General features: G+C 46.0%; 1 protein-coding gene across 4 annotated transcripts in view; it reads left to right on the top strand.

Moving 5' to 3' along the window:
* LOC129483411 (solute carrier family 2, facilitated glucose transporter member 3-like) overlaps positions 1-24,220 on the top strand; it is a 56,902-nt gene that overhangs the window by 25,331 nt on the left and 7,351 nt on the right. For all 4 annotated transcript variants that reach the window (XM_055280758.2, XM_055280759.2, XM_063639698.1 and 1 more), the window contains 6 exons: positions 10,902-10,994; positions 12,255-12,415; positions 13,995-14,235; positions 15,131-15,293; positions 16,312-16,499; positions 23,155-23,259. In XM_055280758.2, the coding sequence (XP_055136733.2) occupies positions 10,902-10,994; positions 12,255-12,415; positions 13,995-14,235; positions 15,131-15,293; positions 16,312-16,499; positions 23,155-23,259 (951 nt within the window). The remainder of the gene's footprint in view (positions 1-10,901; positions 10,995-12,254; positions 12,416-13,994; positions 14,236-15,130; positions 15,294-16,311; positions 16,500-23,154; positions 23,260-24,220) is intronic.

Below are 24,220 nucleotides of genomic sequence, written 5' to 3' on the forward strand. Positions count from 1 at the left end.
AAACATTATGTGGCCGGGCGCTGTGGCTCACACCTGTAATCCCAGCACTTTAGGAGGCTGAGGCGGGCGGATCACCTGAGGTCAGGAGTTCAAGACCAGCCTGATCAACATGTAGAAACCCTGTCTCTACTAAAAAATATAAAATTAGCTGGGTGTGGTGGCACATGCCTGTAATCCCAGCTACTCAGGAGGCTGAGGCGGGAGAATCGCTTGAACGCGGGAGGCGGAGGTTGTGATGAGCTGAGATCACACCATTGCACTCCAGCCTGGAAAACAAGAGCGAAACTCCGTCTCAAAAAAAAAAAAAAAGAGAGAGAAAAAGAAAGCGTAGATGTGAGTCAGCTAAGCACTTCAGTCATCATGTAGCTGTTTTCCTGTGAGTGGGGGGAGGGGGTGGTAGCCTGGTGATAGTGTCCCACTAATAGCTACACAGAGAAAGAAGGACATTTATAGCTTTAGAGCACTGCTAGAGAAAAAGAACTCAAAGAACTGTCTTCACTTCATGCAAGCATTTATCTGTGTTGTCTATATATTGGCACTTGTGTAGAAGATGACTTTTATCGCTTCTCGGCCTTTTGGCTAAGATCAAGTGAAGGTGACTTTTAAAACCCTTGTCTGTGATCCCACAATCACCCTCCTTGGTACTTACGCAAATGACTTGAAATCCCGCATCCTCAAGAAAACCTGCAAACGAATGTTTAGAGCAGTTTTATTCATAGTTGCTAAAACTTACCAAGATGTCCTTCGGTAGGGTGAATGTATAAATTGTGGTGCATCCAAATAATGGAATATTATCCAATGATAAAAAGGAATGAGCCACAAAAAGACATGCAGGAAACTTCAGTGAATATCACTAAGTGAAACAAGCCAATCTGAAAAGGCTACATAATGTATGATTCCAACTGTATGACATTCTGGAAAAGGCAAAACTATGCAAAAAGACAGCAAAAAGATCAGTGGTTGTCAGGGGTTGGAGGAGTAGGGAAGAGAGGTGGAACATGGGATTTTTTTTTTTTTTTTTTTTTGAGACATAGTTTTGCTCTTGTTGCCCCAGGCTGGAGTGCAATGGTGCAATCTCGGCTCACTGCAACTTCTGCCTCCCGGGTTCAGTCAATTCTCCTGCCTCAGCCTCCTGAGTAATTGGGAATACAGGCATGCACCACTATGCTCAGCTAATTTTATATTTTTAGTAGAGATAGGGTTTCACCATGTTGGTTGAGCTAGTCTCGATCTCTTGACCTCGTGATCTGCCCACCTTGGCCTCCCAAAGTGCTGGGATTACAGGCATGAGCCACTGCGCCCAGCCTGGAACACGGGATTTTTAGGGCAGTAAAGCTGTTCTGTATGATATACATTTATCAAACCCATAGAATATACAACACAAAGAATGAACTTGAATATAAACTATGGACTTTATGTAATAATAATATATCAATATTAGCCCATCAATTATTAACATGACAGATGTGGCTCGGCGAGGTGGCTCATGCCTGTAATCCTAGCACTTTGGAAGGCCAAGTCGGGCAGATCATCTGAGGTCAGGAGTTCAACACCAGCCTGGCCAACATGGCAAAACCCCATCTCTACTAAAAATACAAAAATTAGCCGGGCATGGTGACGGGTGCCTGTAATCCCAGCTGCTCGGGAGGCTGAGGCAGGAGAATCGCTTAAACCTGGGAGGTGGAGGTTGCAGTGAGCCGAGATCACGGCACTGAACTCCAGCCTGGGTGACAGAGTGCAAGAAAAAAATAATACTAATAATAAATAATAATGATAATAATATAAGAGATGTATCACACTAATGCGAATGTTAGTATTAGGGGTGTTAAGGGGGGTACGTGGGAACTCTGTGTACTTTCTGCTCAATTTTTCTGTCAACTAAAACTGCCCACCCCCAATAAATCCTATTAATTAAAAAACAAAGCAAAACACTTGTTTATAAGTCTCTCTCCATCCGCTTCACCACCATGAGAGCTTAAAGGGAGGAACATGTTTTTTATCTTTATGTTCCCGGCATCCAGGGATGAAAGAGAAAGGGAACACTCTATTTTTAGTGCATATCCTAACAATATCTCAGACTTAGCGCATCTAAAATAAAAGTCTTGATTTGATCCTCAAGTCTCTGTCTGCTTTCCCGACTGAGGTAAATGGCAACTCCAATTCTCCAGTTGCTCCAGCCAAAACCTTTAGGATCATTCTTGACTCCTTTTTTTCTCTTGTGCCCAACATCTAGACCACCAGTAAGTTGCACCTTGAAAATATATTTCAAATCCAACAGCAACCCACTCTATGCTCCTATCCCTACCCTCTGTCTAAGTCTGTTCATGCTGCTATAACAAAACAACACAGGCCAGGCGCAGTGCTTCACGCCTGTAATCCCAGCACCTTGGGAGACCCAGGTAGGTGGATCACCTGAGGTTAGGAGTTTGAGACCAGCCTGACCAACATGGTGAAACCCTGTCTCTACTAAAAATACAAAAATTAGCCGGATGTGGATGTGGTGGCAGGTGCCTGTAATCCCAGCTACTCTGGAGGCTGAGGCAGGAGAATTGCTTGAACGCAGGAGGCGGAGGTTGCAGTGAGCTGAGACGGGGCCCACGCCATTGCACTCCAGACTAGGCGACAAGAGCGAAACTCTGTCTCAAAAAAAAAAAAAAAACAAAAAAAAAACTGAGTAATCTATAAACAGTAGAAATGTATTTCTCACAGTTCTGAATGCTGGGAAGTTCAAGGTGCCTGCAAGTTTGATGTTTGGTGAGGGCAGCTCTCTGCTTCTAAGATGGCAACTGTTGCTCCGTCCTCATTAGGGGGATGAGTGCTGTGTCCTCATATGGTGGAAGGCAGAAGGGCAAAAAAAAAAAAAAGGAGCAAACTCTCTGAAGCCACCTCACCCCCTTTTTTTTTTTTTTTTTTTTTGAGACAGGGTCTGGCTCTGTCTCCCAGGCTGGAGTTCAGTGGCGCAATCACAGCTCACTGCAGGCTTGACCTCCTGGGCTCAAGTGATCCTCCCACCTCAGCCACCCAAGTAGCTGGGACTACAAGTGCAAACCACCATGCCCCACTAATTTTTTGTATTTATTATTATTTTTTTTTATAGAGACAGTGTCTCCTTGTGTCACCCAGGCTGGTCCAAAAGGGGGAAATAAGAACTCCTGGATTCAAGCGATCCTCCTGCTTTGACTTCCAAAAGTGCTGAGATTACAGGCATGAGCCATCAAGCCTGGCCTCCGAAGCCCCTTCTATATGGGTATTAATTCCTCCATGGAGGCAGAGCCCTCATGACTCAGTCACTTCCCAAAACGTCCTGCCTCTTAATATCACCACAATTAGGATTAAGTTTCTGCGTGAATTTTGGAGGGAACACACATTTAAACCACAGCACCCTCCTTCAGCATCTTCTGCATTCAACAGCACATACTTTTTTAAAAACACAAATCAACTCATGTCATGCTTCTGCTCAAAAAACTAAAATGGCTTCGTAGCTTGCTGGCTGGCTGTCACATTCGGAATATAAACCAGAACGTTCCTGACTGCTTACAGCGTCCTGCATGAGCAGACTCCTAGCTGTCTTCAACATCATTTCTCCTGCCACTCTGCCCCTGCTTCACTCCACTCCTGCCAAATCCGCCTTTTGACACCCTGCCAAGCAAATCCTCCTTTTGGTGTCTGCGTTTGAAATGCCTTCTGTGTGAAATGCTGTTTTCAGATACTCCCAAGAGCGACTTCCTCGTGTGATTCAGGTTTCTGTTCAAGTATCATCTCTACTGAGAGAAGAACCGTAACCACTCTATCTTAATCTTCCCCAGCCCCAACCCTTTATCACCTTACCTTGATATTTTATTCTTCAAAATGCTCCCTTATTACTTGACATTATATATTTATTGTCTGCTAAAGCTGCCATAACAAAATACCACAAACAGGTGGCTTCAACAACAGGAGTTTGTTTTCTCATAGTTGTAGATGCTGGACATCCAAGATCAAGGTGCCAGCAGGGTTAGTTTCTCCTGAGACCTCTCCCCTTCAGTAGCAGATGGCTATCTTCTTAGTGTCCTCACATGGCCTTTTCTCTATTCACAGGCCTAATGCCTCTTCCTCTTCTCAGAAGGACACCTGTCCTATTGGACTAGAGCCCCACCCTAGCGACCTCATGTAACCTTAATTACCTCCTTAAAGGCCCCATCTCCAAATACAGTTCCATTCTAAGTTACTAGGGGTTAGGGCTTCAACATATGAATTTTAGGACACAATTTAGTCCATAACACTTTGTCCTCTGGCCCCCTAAAATGTATGTCCTCACGTCCAAAATACATTTATCTCTATCCCTGTAGGCCCTAAAATCTTAACCCATTCCAGCATGAGTTCCAAATCCAAAATTTCATCTGAATATCATCTGAATTTGGTATGGGTGAGACAAGAGGTATGATTAATCCTGAGGCAAATATTTTCCAACCTGAGCCTGGGAAACCAGACAAGTTATGTGCTTCCATATTATAATGGTGGGACAGGCATAGGCTAGACATTCCCATTGCAAAAGGGGGAAATGGGAGAAATAAGAAAGAAGAAAGGGGTACCTGGTCTTCCAAGTTCAAAATTCTAGTAAGGCAAATTCCATTTTTTTTTTTTTTAAATTGTGGGCCGGGCACGTTGGCTCACACCTGTAATCCCAGCACTTTGGGAGGCCGAGGCGGGTGGATCACAAGGTCAGGAGTTCAAGACCAGCCTGGCCAATATGGTGAAACCCTGTCTCTACTAAAAATACAGAAATTAACCAGGCATGGTGGCGGGCGCCTGTAGTCCCAGCTACTCTGGAGGCTGAGGCAGGAGAATCGCTTGAACCTGGGAGGTGGAAATTGCAGTAAGCCGAGATCTCGCCACTGCACTCCTGCATGGGTGACAGAGCGAGATTCTGTCTCGAAAAAAAAAAAAAAATTGTGGTAAAAACACATAACAACAACAACCAAAAAGGCCTAGGCTGGGCATGGTGGCTCACACCTATAATCCCAGCACTTTGGAAGGCAGAGGTGGGTGGATCATCTGAGGTCAGGAATTCGAGACCAGACTGACCAATATGGTAAAACCCCGCCTCTACTAAAAACACAAAAATTAACCGGGCGTGGTGGCGTGCACCTGTAGTCCCAGCTATTTGGGAAGCTGAGACAGGAGAATTGCTTGAACGCAGGAGGCGGAGGTTGCAGTGAGCCAAGATTGCGCTACTGCACTCTAGCCTGGACAACAGAGTGAGACTCCATCTCAAAAAAAAAATAAAAATAAAAAATTAGCCAGTCATGGTGTTGTATGCCAATAATCCCAGCCAGAGTGAGACTTCATCTCAAAAAAAAAAAAAAAAAAAAGAAGAAAAATGGTTACCATGTGAATCATCTTTTTATTTTTTTTTTTGAGACGGAGTTTCACTCTTGTTGCCCAAGTTGGAGTGCAATGGTGCAATCTCGGCTCACCACAACCTCCGCCCCTGGGTTCAAGTGATTCTCTTGCCTCAGCCTCCCAAATAGCTGGGATTACAGGCTTGTGCCACTATGGCTGGCTAGTTTTGTATTTTTAGTAGAGATGTTGTTTCTCCATGTTGGTCAGGCTGGTCTTGAACTCCCAACTTCAGGTGATCCTCCTGCCTCAGCCTCCCAAAGATTACAAGTGTGAGCCACTGCACCTGGCCCACGTTAACCATCTTTTAATACTTTATCTTACATTTATTTTATTACAGTTTTTAAAATATCTTTTCAGCTTTACTGAAGTATAATTGACAAATAAAATTGTATACATTTAAAGTATATGCACATGATGTTTTGATATACATGTATATTGTGAAATTATTATCACAAGTTAGTTAACACGTTAACTTTTTTTTTTTTTGAGATGGAGTCTCACTATCACCCAGGCTGGAGTGCAGTGGCGTGATATTGGCTCACTGCAACCTCTGCCTCCCAGGTTCAAGCGATTCTCTTGCCTCAGCCTCCCGAATAGCTGGGATTACAGGCGTGCCACCACGTTCGGATAATTTTTGTAATTTTAGTAGAGATGGGGTTTCCCTATATTGGCCCGGCTGGTCTTGAACTCCTGATCTTGTGATCCACCTACCTTGGCCTCCTAAAATGCTGGGATTATAGGCATGAGCCACCGTGCCTGGCCAATAGGTTTCTTTTTATTTTTTTAATGTGGCTACTGAAATTTTCTTTTTTTTTTTTGGAGACAAAGTCTCACTTGGTCACCCAGGCTGGTGTGCAGTGGCACGATCTAGGCTCACTGTAACGTCCGCCTCCCAGGTTCAAGTGATTTTCGTGCCTCAGGCTCCCATATAGCTGGGATTACAGGCGTGTGCCACCACGCCTGGCTAATTTTTTTGTGTCTTTAGTAGAGACGGGGTTTGGTGATATTGGCCAGGCTGATGTTTAATTCCTGAACTGAAGTGATCTGCCCTCCTCAGCCTCCCAAAGTGCTGGGCTTACAGGTGTGAGCCACCATACCCAGCAGAAAAATTTTAAATTACATCTGTGGTTGGGCCAGGAGCAGTGGCTTACGCCTGTAATCCTAGCAGTTTGGGAGGCCGAGACAGGTGGATCACGAGGTCAGGAGTTCGAGACCAGCCTAGCCAACATGATGAAACCTCATCTCTACTAAAAATACAAAAAATTAGCCGGGCGTGGTGGCACATGCCTGTAGTCCCAGCTACTCAGGAGGCTGAGGCAGGAGAATCGCTTGAACCCGGGAGGCAGAGGTTACAGTGAGCTGAGATCATGCCACTGCACACAAGCCTGGGTGATAAAGTGAGACTGCGTCTCAAAAAAAAAAAAAAAAATTACATCTGTGGCTCACATTATATTTGTATTGGACAGTACTGGTCTAGGCTTTATTCAATAATCATTGAAGATATTTGAGTAGGACATTGACACGATTCAAATTTTAATTTAGGATAATTCACCTAGCCCTGATGTGGAATGGATTCATTTTTGAAGAAGGGAGAGGGAGGAGGAAGGAAGACCTTCCTGAAAGTGGGATGGGCCTGAGAGCTGGGATTAGGCCCTTCAGGATCAACGAGAGTGATGGATGATTTAAACCTAGGTTAGACAGGAAAATCAACATTTCTCAAATGTTTTCTTTCTTAATCCTGAGGACTTATTTTCTACAGTGTTATCAAATTCAAAGTGAACTCTGCCTACTCTAACCTAATAAAGGAAGATTAAAAAGTTGCTTTAACAAAAGTTGTTCTTTATGAGGAATATTACAGATGCAAGCAAAGTTTTAGAGCAGTTACTAGCTTTTTGTGAGTGTCTTGAAATGCCATTTACATTGTTTTATGAAAGAGACAGTTTTCCCTGTCTTTACCTCAATGCGTTTAGAGCCTTGTGTTTCCTGACTTTAGATTTTATGTTTGTTTTCTACTTGGTTATCATACTAGCAAGCGTCCATCCCACAAAGCTGCATGAAACTAGGATTGAGATTTACATTCTGCAGATTTAGATTCTAGGATTGAGATTTACGTTCTGCAGATAACTGCATTTGGAACTAAGAGACCTCAGACAATTATTCTATTCATTCCTTTTTTTCTAGGCAGACCTACATTAAAGTATTAGGTGTAAATTTTGTTTGTTTGTTTGAGACAGTCTCGCTGACACCCAGGCTGGAGTGCAGTGACGCAATCTCGGCTGACTGCAACCTCTGCCTCCCAGTTTCAAGCGAGTCCCTGTCTCAGCCTCCTGAGTAGCTGGGACTACAGGCGTGCGCCATCATGGCCGGCTAATTTTTGTATTTTTAGTAGAGACGGGCTTTCACCATACTGGTCAGGCTGTAGGTGTAAATTTTATAACATTCTCACTAACTTACTCTGTTTTGAAATTTACCCATCGCACCTCACATTTCCTCTTTTTTTTTTTTTTAAATAAAGATACAGAAAGATTTCAAAAGGAATCAAATGACACAGCATAGGTGTTTGAGGGCATCTAGCCTCACTGGCCCATCCTGACACACTTAACCCCTCATGCCTCATCACCAGAGCTGTGACTGTGAGTGAGCCAGGCTCCTCTCAAAGTACACTGAAGACCCAGCTCAACCAACCAATCTCTCAAAGCACATCAGCAAACAGTTATATTAAGCAACTCTTCTCTAGTGGCCAGAGTGAAGGATTATCTAAGCTTGGACATCTCTGTTGCTTTGGGGGCCAGCCCAGTCCAGAACTGGTTTTTGAGCATCAGGTTCCTCCTAGGTCCCGCTTGCTCAAGGAACACTTGTCTCAATATGCTCAACATGCTTTTTTTTTTTTTCTTTTTTAAGGCAGGGTCTCACTCTGTTGCCCAGGCTGCAGTGCAATGACACGATCATAGCTCACTGCAGCTTCTACCTCCTGGGCTCAAGTGATCCTCCCACCCCAGCCCCCCAAGTAGCTAGATCTATAGGCGCCTGCCATTACCACACCCAGCTAATTTTTTTTTTTTTGATAGAGAAGAGGTCTCACTGTGTTGTCCAGGCTGGTCTCAAACTGCTAGGCTCAAGTGATCCTTCTGGCTCGACCTCCCAAAGTGCTGGGATTATAGATGTGAGCCACTGTGCCCAGGTCAACACATTTTTTAGATTCTCGAGACTCAGTTTAATTCCAATTGTAACCTTTAAAAATAATCCCAGCATTTGGGAGGCTGAGGCAGGAGGATCACTTGAGGTCGGGAGTTTGAGACCAGCCTTGGGCAACACAGTGAGATCCCACCTGTACAAAAAAGCAAGGAAGAAAATGAAGGAAAATAAGAGAAGGGATGGAAAGTTATAAGACTAATGAAAAAAAAAAGGCTCTCAAGGATAGTGAATGATGAGAGGAGAAAGAAGGGACTTTTACTAAAAGGAAAAAGATTTAACAGAGAGCACTGTACTGGCAGGGCCCTCCAGGGTATCGATGCTTAGTTGTGACTGAGACATCTGGGAGGCTGCAGGCAAGGTCAGTTCTCCTAAGAAGCTCCCAGCCTATTATCTACCCTGTCTGACCTGAAAGGAAAGGAATTTAAGATAGGAAAGGTTGAAGGGATTGGTGGGGGTGCGGGGAAGGACATAGAAAATGGCTTCAGGTAGGCCGGGCGCGGTGGCTCACGCTTGTAATCCCAGCACTTTGGGAGGCCGAGGCAGGCGGATCACGAGGTCAGGAGATCGAGACCACGGTGAAACCCCGTCTCTACTAAAAATACAAAAAAAATTAGCCGGGCGTGGTGGCGGGCACCTGTAGTCCCAGCTACTCGGAGAGGCTGAGGCAGAAGAATGGCGTGAACCCAGGAGGCAGAGCTTGCAGTGAGCCGAGATTGCGCCACTGCACTCCAGCCTGGGCGACAGAGCAAGACTCCGTCTCAAAAAAAAAAAAAAAAAAAAAAGAAAATAGCTTCAGGTATAAAAATTGAGCTGCCCCAAGGCAGAAATCTAAAATAATATCCCCTTGCCCAGCTGAATTATTCCAGGCAAGCCGAAGACGACTGGTTCTCCCCACTAAGAAATGTCTCTCCAATTTTTTTTTTTTTTTTTTTTGAGACAGAGTCTTGCTCTGTTGCCCAGGCTGGAGTGCAGTGGCACGATCGCGGTCTTGGCTCACTGCAACCTCTGCCTCCCAGGGTCAAGCGATCCTCCTGCTTCAGCCCCTCCTAGTGGCTGGGATTACAGGCACACCCCACCATGCCCAGCTAATTTTTGTGTTTTTAGTAGAGATGGGGTTTCACCATGTTGGCCAGGCTGGTCTCGAACTCCTGACCTCAGGTGATCCACCTGCCTTGGCCCACCTGCCTCGGCTTCCCAAAGTGCTGGGATGACAGGCATGAGCCACCATGCCCGGCCAGAAATGTCTTGTTAGGTTTGTAGTGAGCCAAGTGTTCTTTCTTCCCCCACCCGAGGGTTAGGTTAGGGATAGCAGAACAGTATTTAATAAACCAGAAGACTGAAATGGGGCCAGGATGCAGTGAGTAGATCCAGTAGGTTACGTGGTCCTGGGAGATAAGAGACTCACCGGCCGGGCACAGTGGCTCACGCCTGTAATCCCAGCACTTTGGGAGGCCGAGGCAGGCGGATCACAAGGTCAGGAGATCGAGACCACGGTGAAACCCCGTCTCTACTAAAAAATACAAAAAATTAGCCGGGCATGGTGGCGGGCGCCTGTAGTCCCAGCTACTCGGAGAGGCTGAGGCAGGAGAATGGCGTGAACCCGGGAGGCGGAGCTTGCAGTGAGCCGAGATTGCACCACTGCACTCCAGCCTGGGTGAAAGAGCAAAGACTCCGTCTCAAGAAAAAAAAAATAAATAAATAAATAAAATAAATAAATAAATATTTCCAAACTGACCAACCCAGTTTCTCTTAACTTCTTCCTTCCCCAATTTTCTTTTCCACTTTTACCAAGTTAACTTCACATTCTTATCTCCAGATAAGTTCTTTAGTATAATCTATTCCTTTGTCTTCCCCATTAATTACCTAAATCTCACTGGATGTTTGTCCTTTTCATACCACTCATAGGTCAGATTCTCCTAATAAAGCTCCATAATTAATAAGAAACAGTCATCAATCACAAGTTCTTTTTTTTGTTTTTTTTTTTTTTTTTTTTTTTTTTGAGACGGAGTCTCGCTCTTTCGCCCAGGCTGGAGTGCAGTGGCGCAATCTCGGCTCACTGCAAGCTCCGCCTCCCGGGTTAACGCCATTCTCCTGCCTCAGCCTCTCTGAGTAGCTGGGACTACAGGCGCCCGCCACCACGCCCGGCTAATTTTTTTTTGTATTTTTTAGTAGAGACGGGGTTTCACTGTGGTCTCGATCTCCTGACCTCGTGATCCGCCCGCCTCGGCCTCCCAAAGTGCTGGGATTACAAGCGTGAGCCACCGCGCCCGGCCAATCACAAGTTCTAAAGACTATTCCCTCCTCCCTGTCCTCTGTCTCTCCAGATCACCCCAGCTCTGATCTTTGCCATCACAGTTGCTACAATCGGCTCTTTCCAATTTGGCTACAACACTGGGGTCATCAATGCTCCTGAGACGGTGAGTGCCAGGCCACAAGAATTAGAATCTGGAATAGGGAAGTTATTCTTTTTTTTTTTTTTTTTTTGAGACAGAGTCTCGCTCTGTCGCCCAGGCTGGAGTGCAGTGCCGCGATCTCGGCTCACTGCAAGCTCCGCCTCCCGGGTTCACGCCATTCTCCTGCCTCAGCCTCTCCGAGTAGCTGGGACTACAGGCGCCCGCCACCACGCCCGGCTAATTTTTTGTAGTTTTAGTAGAGATGGGGTTTCACCGTGGTCTCGATCTCCTGACCTCGTGATCCGCCCGCCTCGGCCTCCCAAAGTGCTGGGATTACAAGCGTGAGCCACCGCGCCCGGCCAGGAAGTTATTCTTTTAAGTAGAATTTCAAGAATTCAGAATTTAAGGCCAGGCATGGTGGCACCTGCCTGGAATCCCAGCTACTCCGGAGGCTGAGGCTTAAAGATCACTTGAGCCCAGGAGTTAAACACCATCCTGGGCAATACAGTTAGTGAAGGTCCCTCCCCCGGACTGGGGGAATTAAACTTTGTATCTATCCTGTCCAAGACTGAAGATGGAGACAATATTGGTGGGGAAAATTAGTGGGGTAATTTAATCAAAGGAACAAGCTCATTTACTCCTTGTACCCTGGGCGGTGCTGTTCTTCCTCCCACTCTTTCACCCTATAGTAATACACTTCCTGTATTGTCCCTTAGGGGTTAGTTACAAAGCTGGCCGGGTTCGCTTAGCAGAGGGCTGGGGTGAACATCAGTGCTGCCACCTACTGGGATATTCAGGACAAATGAAAAAGTACTATTCCAGAGAGAGTTAACATTAATTCCAATATGTTATCTGCCTCTTCCATTCGCGTCTATTTATTCCGTTGATTCTCTAGAGAGGAAATGATCCCTAATATTTGTTTTGTTTTGTTTGTTTGTTTTGAGATGTAGTCTCGCTCTGTCACCCAGGCCGGAGTGCAATGGCGCTATCTCGGCTCATCGCAAACTCCGCCCCACGGGTTCAAGCGATTCTGCTACCTCAGCCTCCCCAGTAGCTGGGATTACAGGCATGCGCCACCACAACTAGCTAATTTTGTATTTTTAGTAGAGACGGGGTTTCACCATGTTGGTCAGGTTGGTCTCCAACTCCTGACCTCAGGTGATCCACCCACCTCGGCCTTCCAAAGTGCTGGGATTACAGGCGTGAGCCACTGCACCCAGCATATTTGTATCTTTTGTTCTCATCCAACTATAGTAGTCTGTCCTCCCACCTTTTATTTTGCAGATCATAAAGGAATTTATCAATAAAACTTTGACGGACAAGGGAAATGCCCCTCCCTCTGAGGTGCTGCTCACGTCTCTCTGGTCCTTGTCTGTGGCCATATTCTCCGTCGGGGGTATGATCGGCTCCTTTTCAGTCGGACTCTTTGTCAACCGCTTTGGCAGGTATTGACTAGAAACTGGGCAAGGAAGTGGGCTCTACCAGCCGCACTGAGGACAAGTGTGGAGAGTTAGGGCGGGGAGGTGATGATGCCTTTGAATAAGAACACCTTGAATTCTAATCAAGGGAAACCTAGTCCAGCTGGCCCCGAATATGACTACCCTTGCTTGGAGCTCTACTACCCCGGATAGCTCCCACCCAGCTGTGCAAGATGAACTGTGTGAGTGATTAGCCTTTGCAGTCCAGCTAGGGATAGTTCAGAATTATTCCCTAGTAAACTCAACTATGGGGTTTCCAGAAACATACTTAATTTACAAGGTCCAAAGTTGATTACTCTTCTAAAAAAAAAAAACGGGGGTCTCATATAAATGTTTTTGTTATCTTACACAGGATTGGTAGGAATTATCTTTAGTCTATGGCAAATGTGGATAATGGCCAAAAAAACTGAATCGTCTTCTTTTTTTGAGATGGAGTCTTGCTCTTGTCACCCCGGCTGGAGTGCAATGATGCAATCTCAGCTCACTGCAACCTCTGCCTCCCGGGTTCAAGTAATTATCCTGCCTCAGCCTCCCGAGTAGCTGGGATTACAGGCACCTGCCACCACGCTCGGCTAATTTTTGTATATTTAGTAGAGATGGGGTTTCACCATATTGGCCATGCTAATCTTGAACTCCTGACCTCAGGTGATCTGCCCACCTCAGCCTCCTAAAGTGCTAAGCTTACAGGCATGAGCCACTGCACCTGGCTGAAAACTGAATCTTCTTATTTTATACTAGCTTAGTAATGTATTTTAGAAGGTAGAATATATTTTCAGTTATGACTGACAAAGTAACTGTTTTAATTTGCCAGTTAGATATTCTAGAAATGCAAGAGTGCAATTCACATTTAAAAACTGATAAGGCAACCTATTTTACTTGCTAATGTTCTTCCCCCTCTGCTCTCCCTCTGCCCAAGAAGCAGGGTCTTGCTCTGTCACCCAGGCTGGAGTGCAGTGGCCCAGTCACAGCTCACTATAGACTTGACCTCCCAGTCTCAAGCAATCCTCCCACCTCACCTCCCTGAGTAGCTGGGACTACCGGTGGGCACCATCGTGCCTGGCTCCCAACTAGAAATGTTCTGATAATAGAAAGTAAAAAAGGTCTGGGCGTGGTGGCTCACACCTGCAATCCCAACACTTTGGGAGGCCGAGGTGGGTGGATCATGAGGTTAGGAGTTAAAGGCCAGCCTGGCCAAGATGGTGAAACCCCATCTCTACTAAAATACAAAAAAATTGGCCGGGCGTGGTGGCAGGTGCCTGTTATCCCGGCTACTCAGGAGTGTGAGGCAGAGAATTGCTTAAACCTGGGAGTCAGAGGTTGCAGGGAGCCGAGATCACGCCACTGCACTCCAGCCTGGGCAACAGAGCGAGACTCTGTCTCAAAAAAAAAAAAGAAAGAAAAGAAAAGAAAGTGAAAAAGAAAAATTAGACCAAAAAAGGAGTTGATATGAGCCTGGAGAAGAGCAGAAATTTAATGAGTACAGAAGAGGAGAAGTTAGGAGCCTCTCACTTTGCTAATTCCACTTTGTCTTTGATTAACCTTACAGGCGCAATTCAATGCTGATTGTCAACCTGTTGGCTGTCACTGGTGGCTGCCTTATGGGACTGTGTAAAATAGCTGAGTCGGTTGAAATGCTGATCCTGGGCCGCTTGGTTATTGGCCTCTTCTGCGGACTCTGCACAGGTTTTGTGCCCATGTACATTGGAGAGATCTCGCCTACTGCCCTGCGGGGTGCCTTTGGCACTCTCAACCAGCTGGGCATCGTTGTTGGAATTCTGGTGGCCCAGGTACTCTAGAACTTCTCATACTTTATGAGTGTTAGTTTCATGGGTCATTAAAAAAGTTATCATAGGTAAAGCACTGAAGAATATCTGGCACATTTTCAATTACATATGTAAGTTTTAGATACTAGATAGTAGCTGAAAAGCAGGCTGAGTAGAGAAAGGAAAAGAAGCACAATTTCTTTTTTTCTTTTTTTTTTTTTTTTTTTTTTTGAGAGGGAGTCTTACTCTGTCGCCCAGGCTGGAGTACAGTGGCATGATGTCAGTTTAACCTCTGCCTCCTGGGTTAAAGTGATTCTCATGCCTCAGCCTCTTGAGTAGCTGGGATTACAGGTGTGCACCACCACATCCGGCTAATTTTTGTATTTTTAGTAGAGACAGGATTTCACCATGTTGGCCAGGCTGTTCTCAAACTCCTGACCTCAGGTGATCCACCCGCCTCAGCCTCCCAAAATGCTGGGTTATAGTCGTGAGCCACTGTGCCCAGCAATTTTTTTATTTTTTCCATTGGTAAAATAATGTATGATTTTCTGAACTTTTGTTTTGTTTTGTTTTTGAGACAGAGTCTCACTCTGTCGCCCAGTCTGGAGGGCAGTGGCGCGATCTCAGCTCCCTGCAACCTCCGCCTCCTGGGTTCAAGCAATTCTCTGCCTCAGACTCCTGAGCAGCTGGGATTACAGGCGCCCGCCATCACGCCTGGCTAATTTTTGTATTTTTAATAGAGACGGGGTTTCACCATCTTGGCCAGGCTGCTCTTCAACTCCTGATTCACCTGCCTCAGCCTTCCAAAGTGCTGGAATTACAGGCGTAAGCTACTGCGCCCAGCCAACTTTTTGTGTTTTAATGAACTTGTGGCCTATGAAGTATGGGGTTTATAGCATTATCTTTGTGTGGTTTCTAGATCTTTGGTCTGGAATTCATCCTTGGGTCTGAAGAGCTATGGCCAGTGCTATTAGGCTTTACCATCCTTCCAGCTATCCTGCAAAGTGCAGCCCTTCCATGTTGCCCTGAAAGTCCCAGATTTTTGCTCATTAACAGAAAAGAAGAGGAGAATGCTAAGCGGAGTGAGTATCTTTCACTCTTTAGTATACTCTTAGTATATGGTTGTGGTTTGTTTTAAGGGTGAGGGTACTGGACCCATTTTCTGTCGTACCCTTTCCCTGCCCATCAGAATCCAAGTGAAGACGGTTCTGATTACTCTTCTTTGTTTTTTCTTTTTTTGAGACAGAATCTCATGCTGTTGCCCAGGCTAGAGTGCAGTGGTGCGATCTCGGCTCACTGCAACCCCCGCCTCCTGGGTTCTAAGTGATTCTCCTGCATCAGCCTCCAGAGTAGGTGGGATTATAGGCGTGTGCCACCACCACCACACCTAGCTAATTTTGTACTTTTTTTTTTTTTGAGACAGAGTCTTGCTCTGTTGCCCAGGCTGTAGTGCAGTGGCGCAATCTTGGTTCACTGCAACCTCTGCCTCCCACGTTCAAGTGATTCTCCTGCCTTAGCCTCCCGAGTAGCTGGGACTACAGGTGCACACGCCACCACACCAGCTAATTTTTTTAAATTTTTATTAGAGATGGGGTTTCACCATGTTGATCAGGCTAGTCTCAAACTCCTGACCTTGTGATTCGCCTGCCTCAGCCTCCCAAAGTGATGGGATTACAGGTGTCAGCCACTACGCCCGGCCCATCTAATTTGTATTTTTTTTTAAGTGAAAGCAAGTTTATTAAGAAAGTAAAGGAATAAAAGAATGGCTACTCCATAGACAGAGCAGCGACTAATTTGTATTTTTATTAGAGACGGGGTTTCACCATGTTGGCCAGGCTGGTCTCGAACTCTTGACCTCAGGTGATCCACAAGCCTTAGCCTCACAAAGTGCTGGGATTACAGGCACGAGCCACTGCGCTAGGCTCTGATTACTCTTGAGTAAAATTTTCAGCCCCTAAAGAATGAGGTGAGAAGGCAGGTTCAGGAATGGATGCTATCGATCACCTCATCTCGTGCGGCCCTTTCCTGGCTGCCTTACAGGAAAAATGAATTTGGGGCAGCACATTGTCTTTATCCTTTCCTCTTTCTTCTTTTCACCAGTCCTCCAGCGGTTGTGGGGCACCCAGGATGTATCCCAAGACATCCAGGAGATGAAAGATGAGAGTGCAAGGATGTCACAAGAAAAGCAAGTCACCGTGCTGGAGCTCTTTAGAGTGTCCAGCTACCGACAGCCCATCATCATTTCCATTGTGCTGCAGCTCTCTCAGCAGCTCTCTGGGATCAATGCTGTGAGTATGATACTTTAGGGTCAAATGTGTCTTACAGTATTTCACTTAAAATGCCAGGCATGGTGGTGGTGTGCCTCTGTAGTCCCAGCTACTCAGGAGGCTGAGGCAGGAGAATCGCTTGAACCCGGGAGGCGAAGGTTGCAGTGAGCTGAGATTGCGCCACTGCACTCTAGCCTGGGTGACAGAGTGAGAGACTTCGTCTAAAAAAAAAAAAAAAAGACAAAAATTAGCTGGGCGTGGTGGTGTGCTACTCAGGAGGCTGAGGCCGGAGAATCGCTTGGACCCGGGAGGCGGAGGTTGCAGTGAGTGGAGATTGCGCCATTGCACTCCAGCCAGAGCAACCAGAGCAGAACTCCTTCTAGAAAGAAAGAAAAAGAAAGAGAGAGAGAGAAAGAAAGAGAGAAAGAAAAGAAAGAGAGTGAGAGAGAAAGGAAAGAAAGAAAAAGAAAGAGAGAGAAAGAGAGAAGGAAGGAAGAAGGAAGGAAGGAAGGAAGGAAGGAAGGAAAGAAGGAAAGAAGGAAAGAAGGAAGGCGGGCAGGCGGGCAGGCGGGCATGCGGGCAGGCGGGCATGGAAGGACACAGGCAACTTCAGACTGAGCTGACTTTACCAGTCTGTATGTTTTAAAACAGAAGCTAGCATTTGGCAGGTAGCCCTTGTATTCCATGCAAATATCAGGTTCCTGCTATTGAGTGTGGATTGTGGGAAGAGAGTACTCCTGTGCCTTCTAGTCAATTGTGGATAAAATATGGATACGAAGAGCACCCTTGTACTTCATCCCCTGAGGGTTTTCCGTTAGTCTTTGATCAATGGGATTAAATCATTTTGTAACAAAGCATTTTGCAAAACTTAGTATTTTGAGCATTTTGATGCTCAAAATAGTAAGTTGGTTCTTGGCCTTTTCTCCTACCTAACACACTAGGATATTTGTATTTGAAGTGGCAGTGCTTCTTGTGACAGGTTAGAAGCTGTTTTATCAGAATGTACAAGGAGCCAGGTGTGGTGGCTGCTCATGCCTGTAGTCCCAGCTACTACTCAGAGGTTGAGGTGGTAATACCACTTAAGCCAAGGAGTCAAGCCTGGGCAATATAGCATGACCCTGTCTTTAAAAAAAAAAAAAAAAACTTGGGAGGAAATGCATAGTAGTTAGAAAAAGCCTCCTAGGTGATTTTGGTGAATCCCAGTCTCAAATTTCCTCATTTGGAAATGAGAATGTAGGCCACACGTATTACTGGAGAAAAATGTGCTTCCGAGGACCTTCCAGAGCGGCAGAGCTGGGACTAGGCAGGTGAGCTACCTACGTGCAAGTGTAGCCCTGAGAGTGAGCACCTCTTTAAAGAATGTACCTTGTGTTAGTTCTGTGCCTGTTTATTTTTTTATTATTTTTTATTTTTGAGACGGAGTCTCGCTCTGTCACCCAGGCTGGAGTGCAGTGGCGCGATCTCGGCTCACTGCAAGCTCCGCCTCCCGGGTTCACGCCATTTTCCTGCCTCAGCCTCTCCGAGTAGCTGGGACTACAGGCGCCCGCCACCACGCCCGGCAAAATAATTTTTTGTATTTTTTAGTAGAGACGGGGTTTCACCGTGGTCTCGATCTCCTGACCTCGTGATCCGCCTGCCTCGGCCTCCCAAAGTGCTGGGATTACAAGCGTGAGCCACCGCGCCCGGCCAGTTCTGTGCCTGTTTAAAAAAAAAAGAAAGAATAAAAGAATGCACCTGAAGCAACTCCCTAGCTGCCTCACCACAGTCCGGGCCCTGCAAAACAAGGTTAGAAAAAAATCACCTGTGGGAAATTACAGATGCTCCATGAGCACTGAGGAACAGACTCTTCCCACTTCAGAGTATGGTATGTGCATTCTTTCTTTCTTTTCTTTTCTTTTTTTTTTTTTTTTTGTGAGACGGAGGAGTCTCGCTCTGTCACCCAGGCTGGAGTGCAGTGGTGCAATCTTGGCTCACTGCAACCTCTGCCTCCGGTTTCAAGCAATTCTCCTGCCTCAGCCTCCCAAGTAGCTGGGACTACAGGCACGTGCCACCACGCCCTTTTTTGTATTTTTAGTAGAGATGGGGTTTCTCTGTGTTAGCCAAGATGGTCTCAATCTCCTTTGTCATCTGCCCGCCTCGGCCTCCCAAAGTGCTGGGATTACAGGCATGAGCCACCACGCCTGGCTCTTTCTTTTTTTTTTTTTTTTTTTTTTTTTTTTTTTTTTTTTTTTTTTGAGAGGTAGTCTTGCTCTGTCGCCCAGGCTAAAGGCTAAATAGAGTGCAGTAGCACAATCTCAGCTCATAGCAACCTCTACCTCCCAGGTTCAAGTGATTTTCCTGCCTCAGCTTCCCGAGTAGCTGGAATTACAGGTGGCCGACACCACACACAGCTAATTTTGTATTTTTAGTAGAGATGGGGTTTCACCATGTTGACCAGTCTGGTCTTGAACTCTGGCTTCAAGTGATCCACCCGCCTCAGCCTCCCAAAGTGCTAGGATTACAGGCATGAGCCACCATGCCCAGGCTGTACATTAATTATTGTTGGACTAAGGTGGCTCCCAATTTAGTCAATGAGGGGATTTTGCTCCACATATAATCATCACCCAAAGTTAGCTGCACCAGAATTATGGGGCTTGGGATTCCTGAGTCGGCTGAATCGAGAGTCTCCATGTAAGAGGGCTGGAAATTGCCTGTAAAAAAATAAATCTGGGCCAGGGGCGGTGGCTCATGCCTCTAATCCCAGCACTTTGGGAGGCTGAGGCGGGCAGATCACCTGAGATCAGGAGTTTGAGACCAGCCTGACCAACATGGCAAAAGCCTGTCTCTACTAAAAATATAAAAATTAGCTGGGCGTGGTGGTACGCATCATCTAAAAATCAATCAATCAATCAGTCTGATGCATAGCAGGCTTGGAAATCACTTTTCCAACCTACTTTTTTGCAAACGATGTATTCTTTTTTTTTTTGGGACAGTCTCACTCTGTCACCCAGGCTGGAGTGTAGTGGGGCGATCTTGGCTCACTGCAACCTCCCCCTCCTGGGTTCAAGCGATTCTCCTGCCTCAGCCTTCTGAGTAGCTGGGATTACAGGCGTGCACCACCTCGCCTGGCTAATTTTGTGTTTTTAGTAAAGACAGGGTTTTTCCAGGTTAGTCAGGCTGGTCTTGAACTCCTGACCTCAAGTGATCTGCCCGCCTACGCCTCCCAGAGTGCTGGGATTTCAGGTGTGAGCCACCTCACCTGGCCCAAGAAGTTTTATTGAGATGTGTACATGTACATTAGGTTTTTGATGTGTAGACATTATGATAAGGAAGATAATTGTGGTAACTATTTATTGCTTGTTTAAACTGCTCAAGTAATTACTTTTGTACCAACCTAATATCTTTCCCCACAAGCTTGACGTCATCAAATAATATGTTGAGTTTTGTTTTGTTTTGTTTTGAGACAGAGTCTTACTCCATTGCCCAGGCTGGAGTGCAGTGGCTCAATCTCGGCTCACTGAAACCTCTGCCTCCCAGGTTCAAGCAATTCTCCTGTCTCAGCCTCCCGAGTAGCTGGGACTACAGGCTCCTGCCACCACACCCGGCTGATTTTTGTATTTTTAGTGTAGAGACATGGTTTCACCTTGTTGGTCAGGCTGGCCTTGAACTCCTGACCTCAGATGATCCACTCGCCTCAGCCTTCCAATGTGCTGGGATTACAGTCGTGAACAACTGCACCTGGCCAATTATAATCTTATTTTAGAAAATATAAATATACAAGGCCGGGCGCGGTGGCTCACGCTTGTAATCCCAGCACTTTGGGAGGCTGAGGCAGGCGGATCACGAGGTCAGGAGATCGAGACCACGGTGAAACCCCGTCTCTATTAAAAATACAAAAAAAAAATTAGCCGGGCGTGGTGGCAGGCGCCTGTAGTCCCAGCTACTCGGAGAGGCTGAGGCAGGAGAATGGCGTGAACCCGGGAGGTGGAGCTTGCAGTGAGCAGAGATTGCGCCACTGCACTCCAGCCTGGGCGACAGAGCGAGACTCCATCTCAAAAAAAAAAAAAAGAAAATATAAATATACATAGTTTACATCTTACATCTTAGGGATTTAAATAGTTATTTCTTGAAGGTAAATCCCAATGTAGAGGTCCATATTATCAAAAAGACTAATAAATATTGCTATGGAGGCAAATACTCTGGGTGAAATAAACTGAAGTGAACCTGAGTAACCTAGATAATGTTCCCTTGTTAACTTGAGGTCTGAGTCCAATATTTTAATATTTCTTTTCTTATTTTTGAGACGGAGTTTCACTCTTATTGCCCAGGCTGGGGTGCACTGGTGTGATCTCGGCTCACCACAACCTCTACCTCCCGGGTTCAATTGATTCTCCTGCCTCAGCTTCCTGAGTAGCTGGGAATTAGCCCTGCTAATTTTGTATTTTTAGTAGAGACGGGGTTTCTCCATGTTGTCAGGGTGGTCTTGAACTCTCAACCTAAGGTTATCTGCCCGCCTTGGCCTCCCAAAGTGCTGGGATTAGAGGCATGAGCCACTGCGCATGGCCAATTTCTCATAGCTGTGGTAGTTATAGCAACCTTACTTTTTCTTTTCTTTTTTTTTTTTTTGATACAGAGTCTTGCTCTGTTGCCCAGGCTAGAGTGCAGTGGCACAATCTCAGTTCACTGCAACCTCCACCTCCCAGGCTCAAGCGATTCTCCTGCCTCAGCCTCCCAAGCAGCTGGGATTATAGGTACCCACCACCACACCCAGCTAATTTTTTTATTTTTATTACAGACAGGGTTTCACCATGTTGGCTAGGCTGGTCTCGAACTCCTGACCTCAGGTTATCCACCAGCCTCGGGCTCCCAAATTGCTGAGATTACAGGAATGAACCACTGTGCTAGGCCAGCAACCTTACATTTTAGTGCAGTGCCTAGTAAATAACAAACATAGTAATTTATTTAATATATATTAAATTGCAATAGTAGCTGGTATTATTTCATAAAACACTTCAAAAGGGCCTAGGCCTAGGAAATACAGCCCAACCTCTGCTTATTCAATGAGCAGGATAAGGTTATTCAATTAGTTCAGTATCAAATTGAGACATCAATGTGCCTATCAGTGTTTTGAGGGTTTGGGGAAGAGTCAATTAAAAAAGCATTTAGCTGGGCGTGATGGCACATGCCTATAATCCCAGCAACTTGGGAGGCTGAGAGGCAGGAGGATGACTTGGAGACGAAGAGTTTAGGACTAGCCTGGGCAACACAGTGAGCTGCTGTCTCAACTTATAAAAAAGAAACCAGTTAGTAGGAATTACACCTTCTTTTGTTTTTTGTTTTTTTTGAGATGGAGTCTCTCTCTGTCGCCCAGGCTGGGGTGCAGTGGCGCCATCTCGGCTCACTGCAAGCTCTGCCTCCCGAGTTCACGCCATGCTTCTGCCTCAGCCTCCCCAGTAGCTGGGACTACAGGTGCCCGCCACCACGCCTGGCTAATTTTTTTGTTTGTTTTTTTAGTAGAGACAGGGTTTCACCACATTAGCCAGGATGGTCTCGATCTCCTGAGCTTGTGATCCGTCCGCCTCAGCCTCCCAAAGTGCTGGGATTACAGGCATGAGCCACCGCACCCGGCATACACCTTCATATAAGTTGGTGAAGTAGACATAAGCAAGAGGAAATGAAACAGTGGGAATAAGCATAGTTAGAAGGAACAATGGAAATTAGTAGCTAAAATTGAGAACATTTAAAAAGAGAAATGAGGGCGAGGCGCAGTGGCTCACGCCTGTAATCCTAGCGCTTTGGGAGGCTGAAGTGGGTGCATCACAAGGTCAGGAGTTCAAGACCAACCTGGCCAACATGGCGAAACCCTGTCTCTACTAAAAAAATACAAAAATTGGCCGGGCGTGGTGGCTCACGCCTGTAATCCCAGCACTTTGGGAGGCCGAGGCGGGCGGATCATGAGATCAGGAGATCAAGAACATCCTGGCTAACATGGTGAAACCCTGCCTCTACTAAAAATACAAAAAATTAGCCAGGCCTGGTGGCACATGCCTGTAATCCCAGCTACTTGGGAGGCTGAGGCAGGAGAATCGCTTGAACCCGGGAGGTAGAGGTTGCAGTGAGCTGAGATCACGCCACTGCATTCCAGCCTGGGCAACAGAGAGAGACTCTGTCTCAAAAAAAAAAAAAAAAAAAGAAATACAAAAATTAGCTGGGCATGGTGGCAGGAGCCTGTAATCGTGCCACTGCACTCCAGCCTGGGTGACAGATTAAGACTCTGTCAAAAAAGAAAAAGAGAAAGGAGATAAGATTAAGAAGATAATTCATTTGCAGAAGGGATATTAGGATTGAACAAAAATCGTAGTAAAAGGACTTCTTGCCTCCTGGAACTTTTAAGTATTTTTTAAATTTTATTTTATGGTGACAGAGTCTCATTCTGTCTGGCCTCCCAAGTAGCTGGGACTACAGGTGTGCGCCACCACGCCTGGCTAATTTTTGTATTTTTAGTAGAAATAGGGTTTCACCATATTGGCCAGGCTGGTCTCGAACTCCTGACCTCAGGCAATCTGCTTGCCTTGGCCTCCCGAAGTGCTGGGATTACAGGCCTGCACAACCAAGCTCAGCCTTAAGTATTTTTTGAGGGTTCTGTGTAACTGGTGTGCAGAATTGTATCAAAGTTGCATGTTTTCTTTTCTACTAGGTGTTCTATTACTCAACAGGAATCTTCAAGGATGCAGGTGTTCAAGAGCCCATCTATGCCACCATCGGCGTGGGTGTGGTTAATACTATCTTCACTGTAGTTTCTGTAAGTTGGATGGTTTGGTAATTTTGGGGGGAGAAATGAATCCTTGCTACAGATGTTCAAAGATGGATTGCATGGCTCCACTGTTATTTAGTTACACCTTTTTTGTTATTTATTTTTATTTTTTTAAATTTTTTGAGACAGAGTCTTGCTCTGTTGCCCAGGCTGGAGTGCAATGGCACAATCTCGGCTCACTGCAACCTCAGCCTCCCGGGTTCAAGTGATTCTCCTGCCTCGGCCTCCTGAAGTAGCTCAGATACAGGCATGCGCCACCACGCCCAACTCATTTTTGTATTTTTAGTTGAGACAGGGTTTCGCCATGTTGGCCAGGCTGGTCTTGAACTCCTGACCTCTGGTGATCCGCCTGCCTAGGCCTCCCAAAGTGCTGGGATTACAGGTGGGAGCCAGCGCGCCCGGACTGTTGTTTAATTTTCCTTTGGAAAAAAGAGATACATTCAAGGCTGAATGTAGTCTTCACTCTTCAAGCAAATATGGGATGGATGGGAAAAGAGGAAGTACAGAAGGGACTATACAGTATGCTTTGAACTTGGAATTGGAGGAGAAATGTTTGGAAAAACTTTCAAACGGTTTTTTTTTTTTTTTTTTTTTTTTGAGACGGAGTCTTGCCCTGTCGCCCAGGCTGGAGTGCAGTGGCGCAGTCTCGGCTCACTGCAAGCTCCGCCTCCCGGGTTCACGCAATTCTGCCTCAGCCTCTCCAAGTAGCTGGGACTACAGGCGCCCGCCACCACGCCCGGCTAATTTTTTGTATTTTTAGTAGAGACGGGGTTTCACCGTGGTCTCGATCTCCTGACCTCGTGATCCGCCCGCCTCGGCCTCCCAAAGTGCTGGGATTACAAGCGTGAGCCACCGCGCCCGGCTCAAACTGTTATTCCTCTGTTTTTACACTAAAACAACAATAATAACAAGATTTCTGTGACCCCCAAAATATATAAGGATTTGTCCC

Source organism: Symphalangus syndactylus, chromosome 5, assembly GCF_028878055.3.
Source record: "Symphalangus syndactylus isolate Jambi chromosome 5, NHGRI_mSymSyn1-v2.1_pri, whole genome shotgun sequence".
In the NCBI taxonomy this organism is placed as follows: Eukaryota; Metazoa; Chordata; class Mammalia; order Primates; family Hylobatidae; genus Symphalangus; species Symphalangus syndactylus.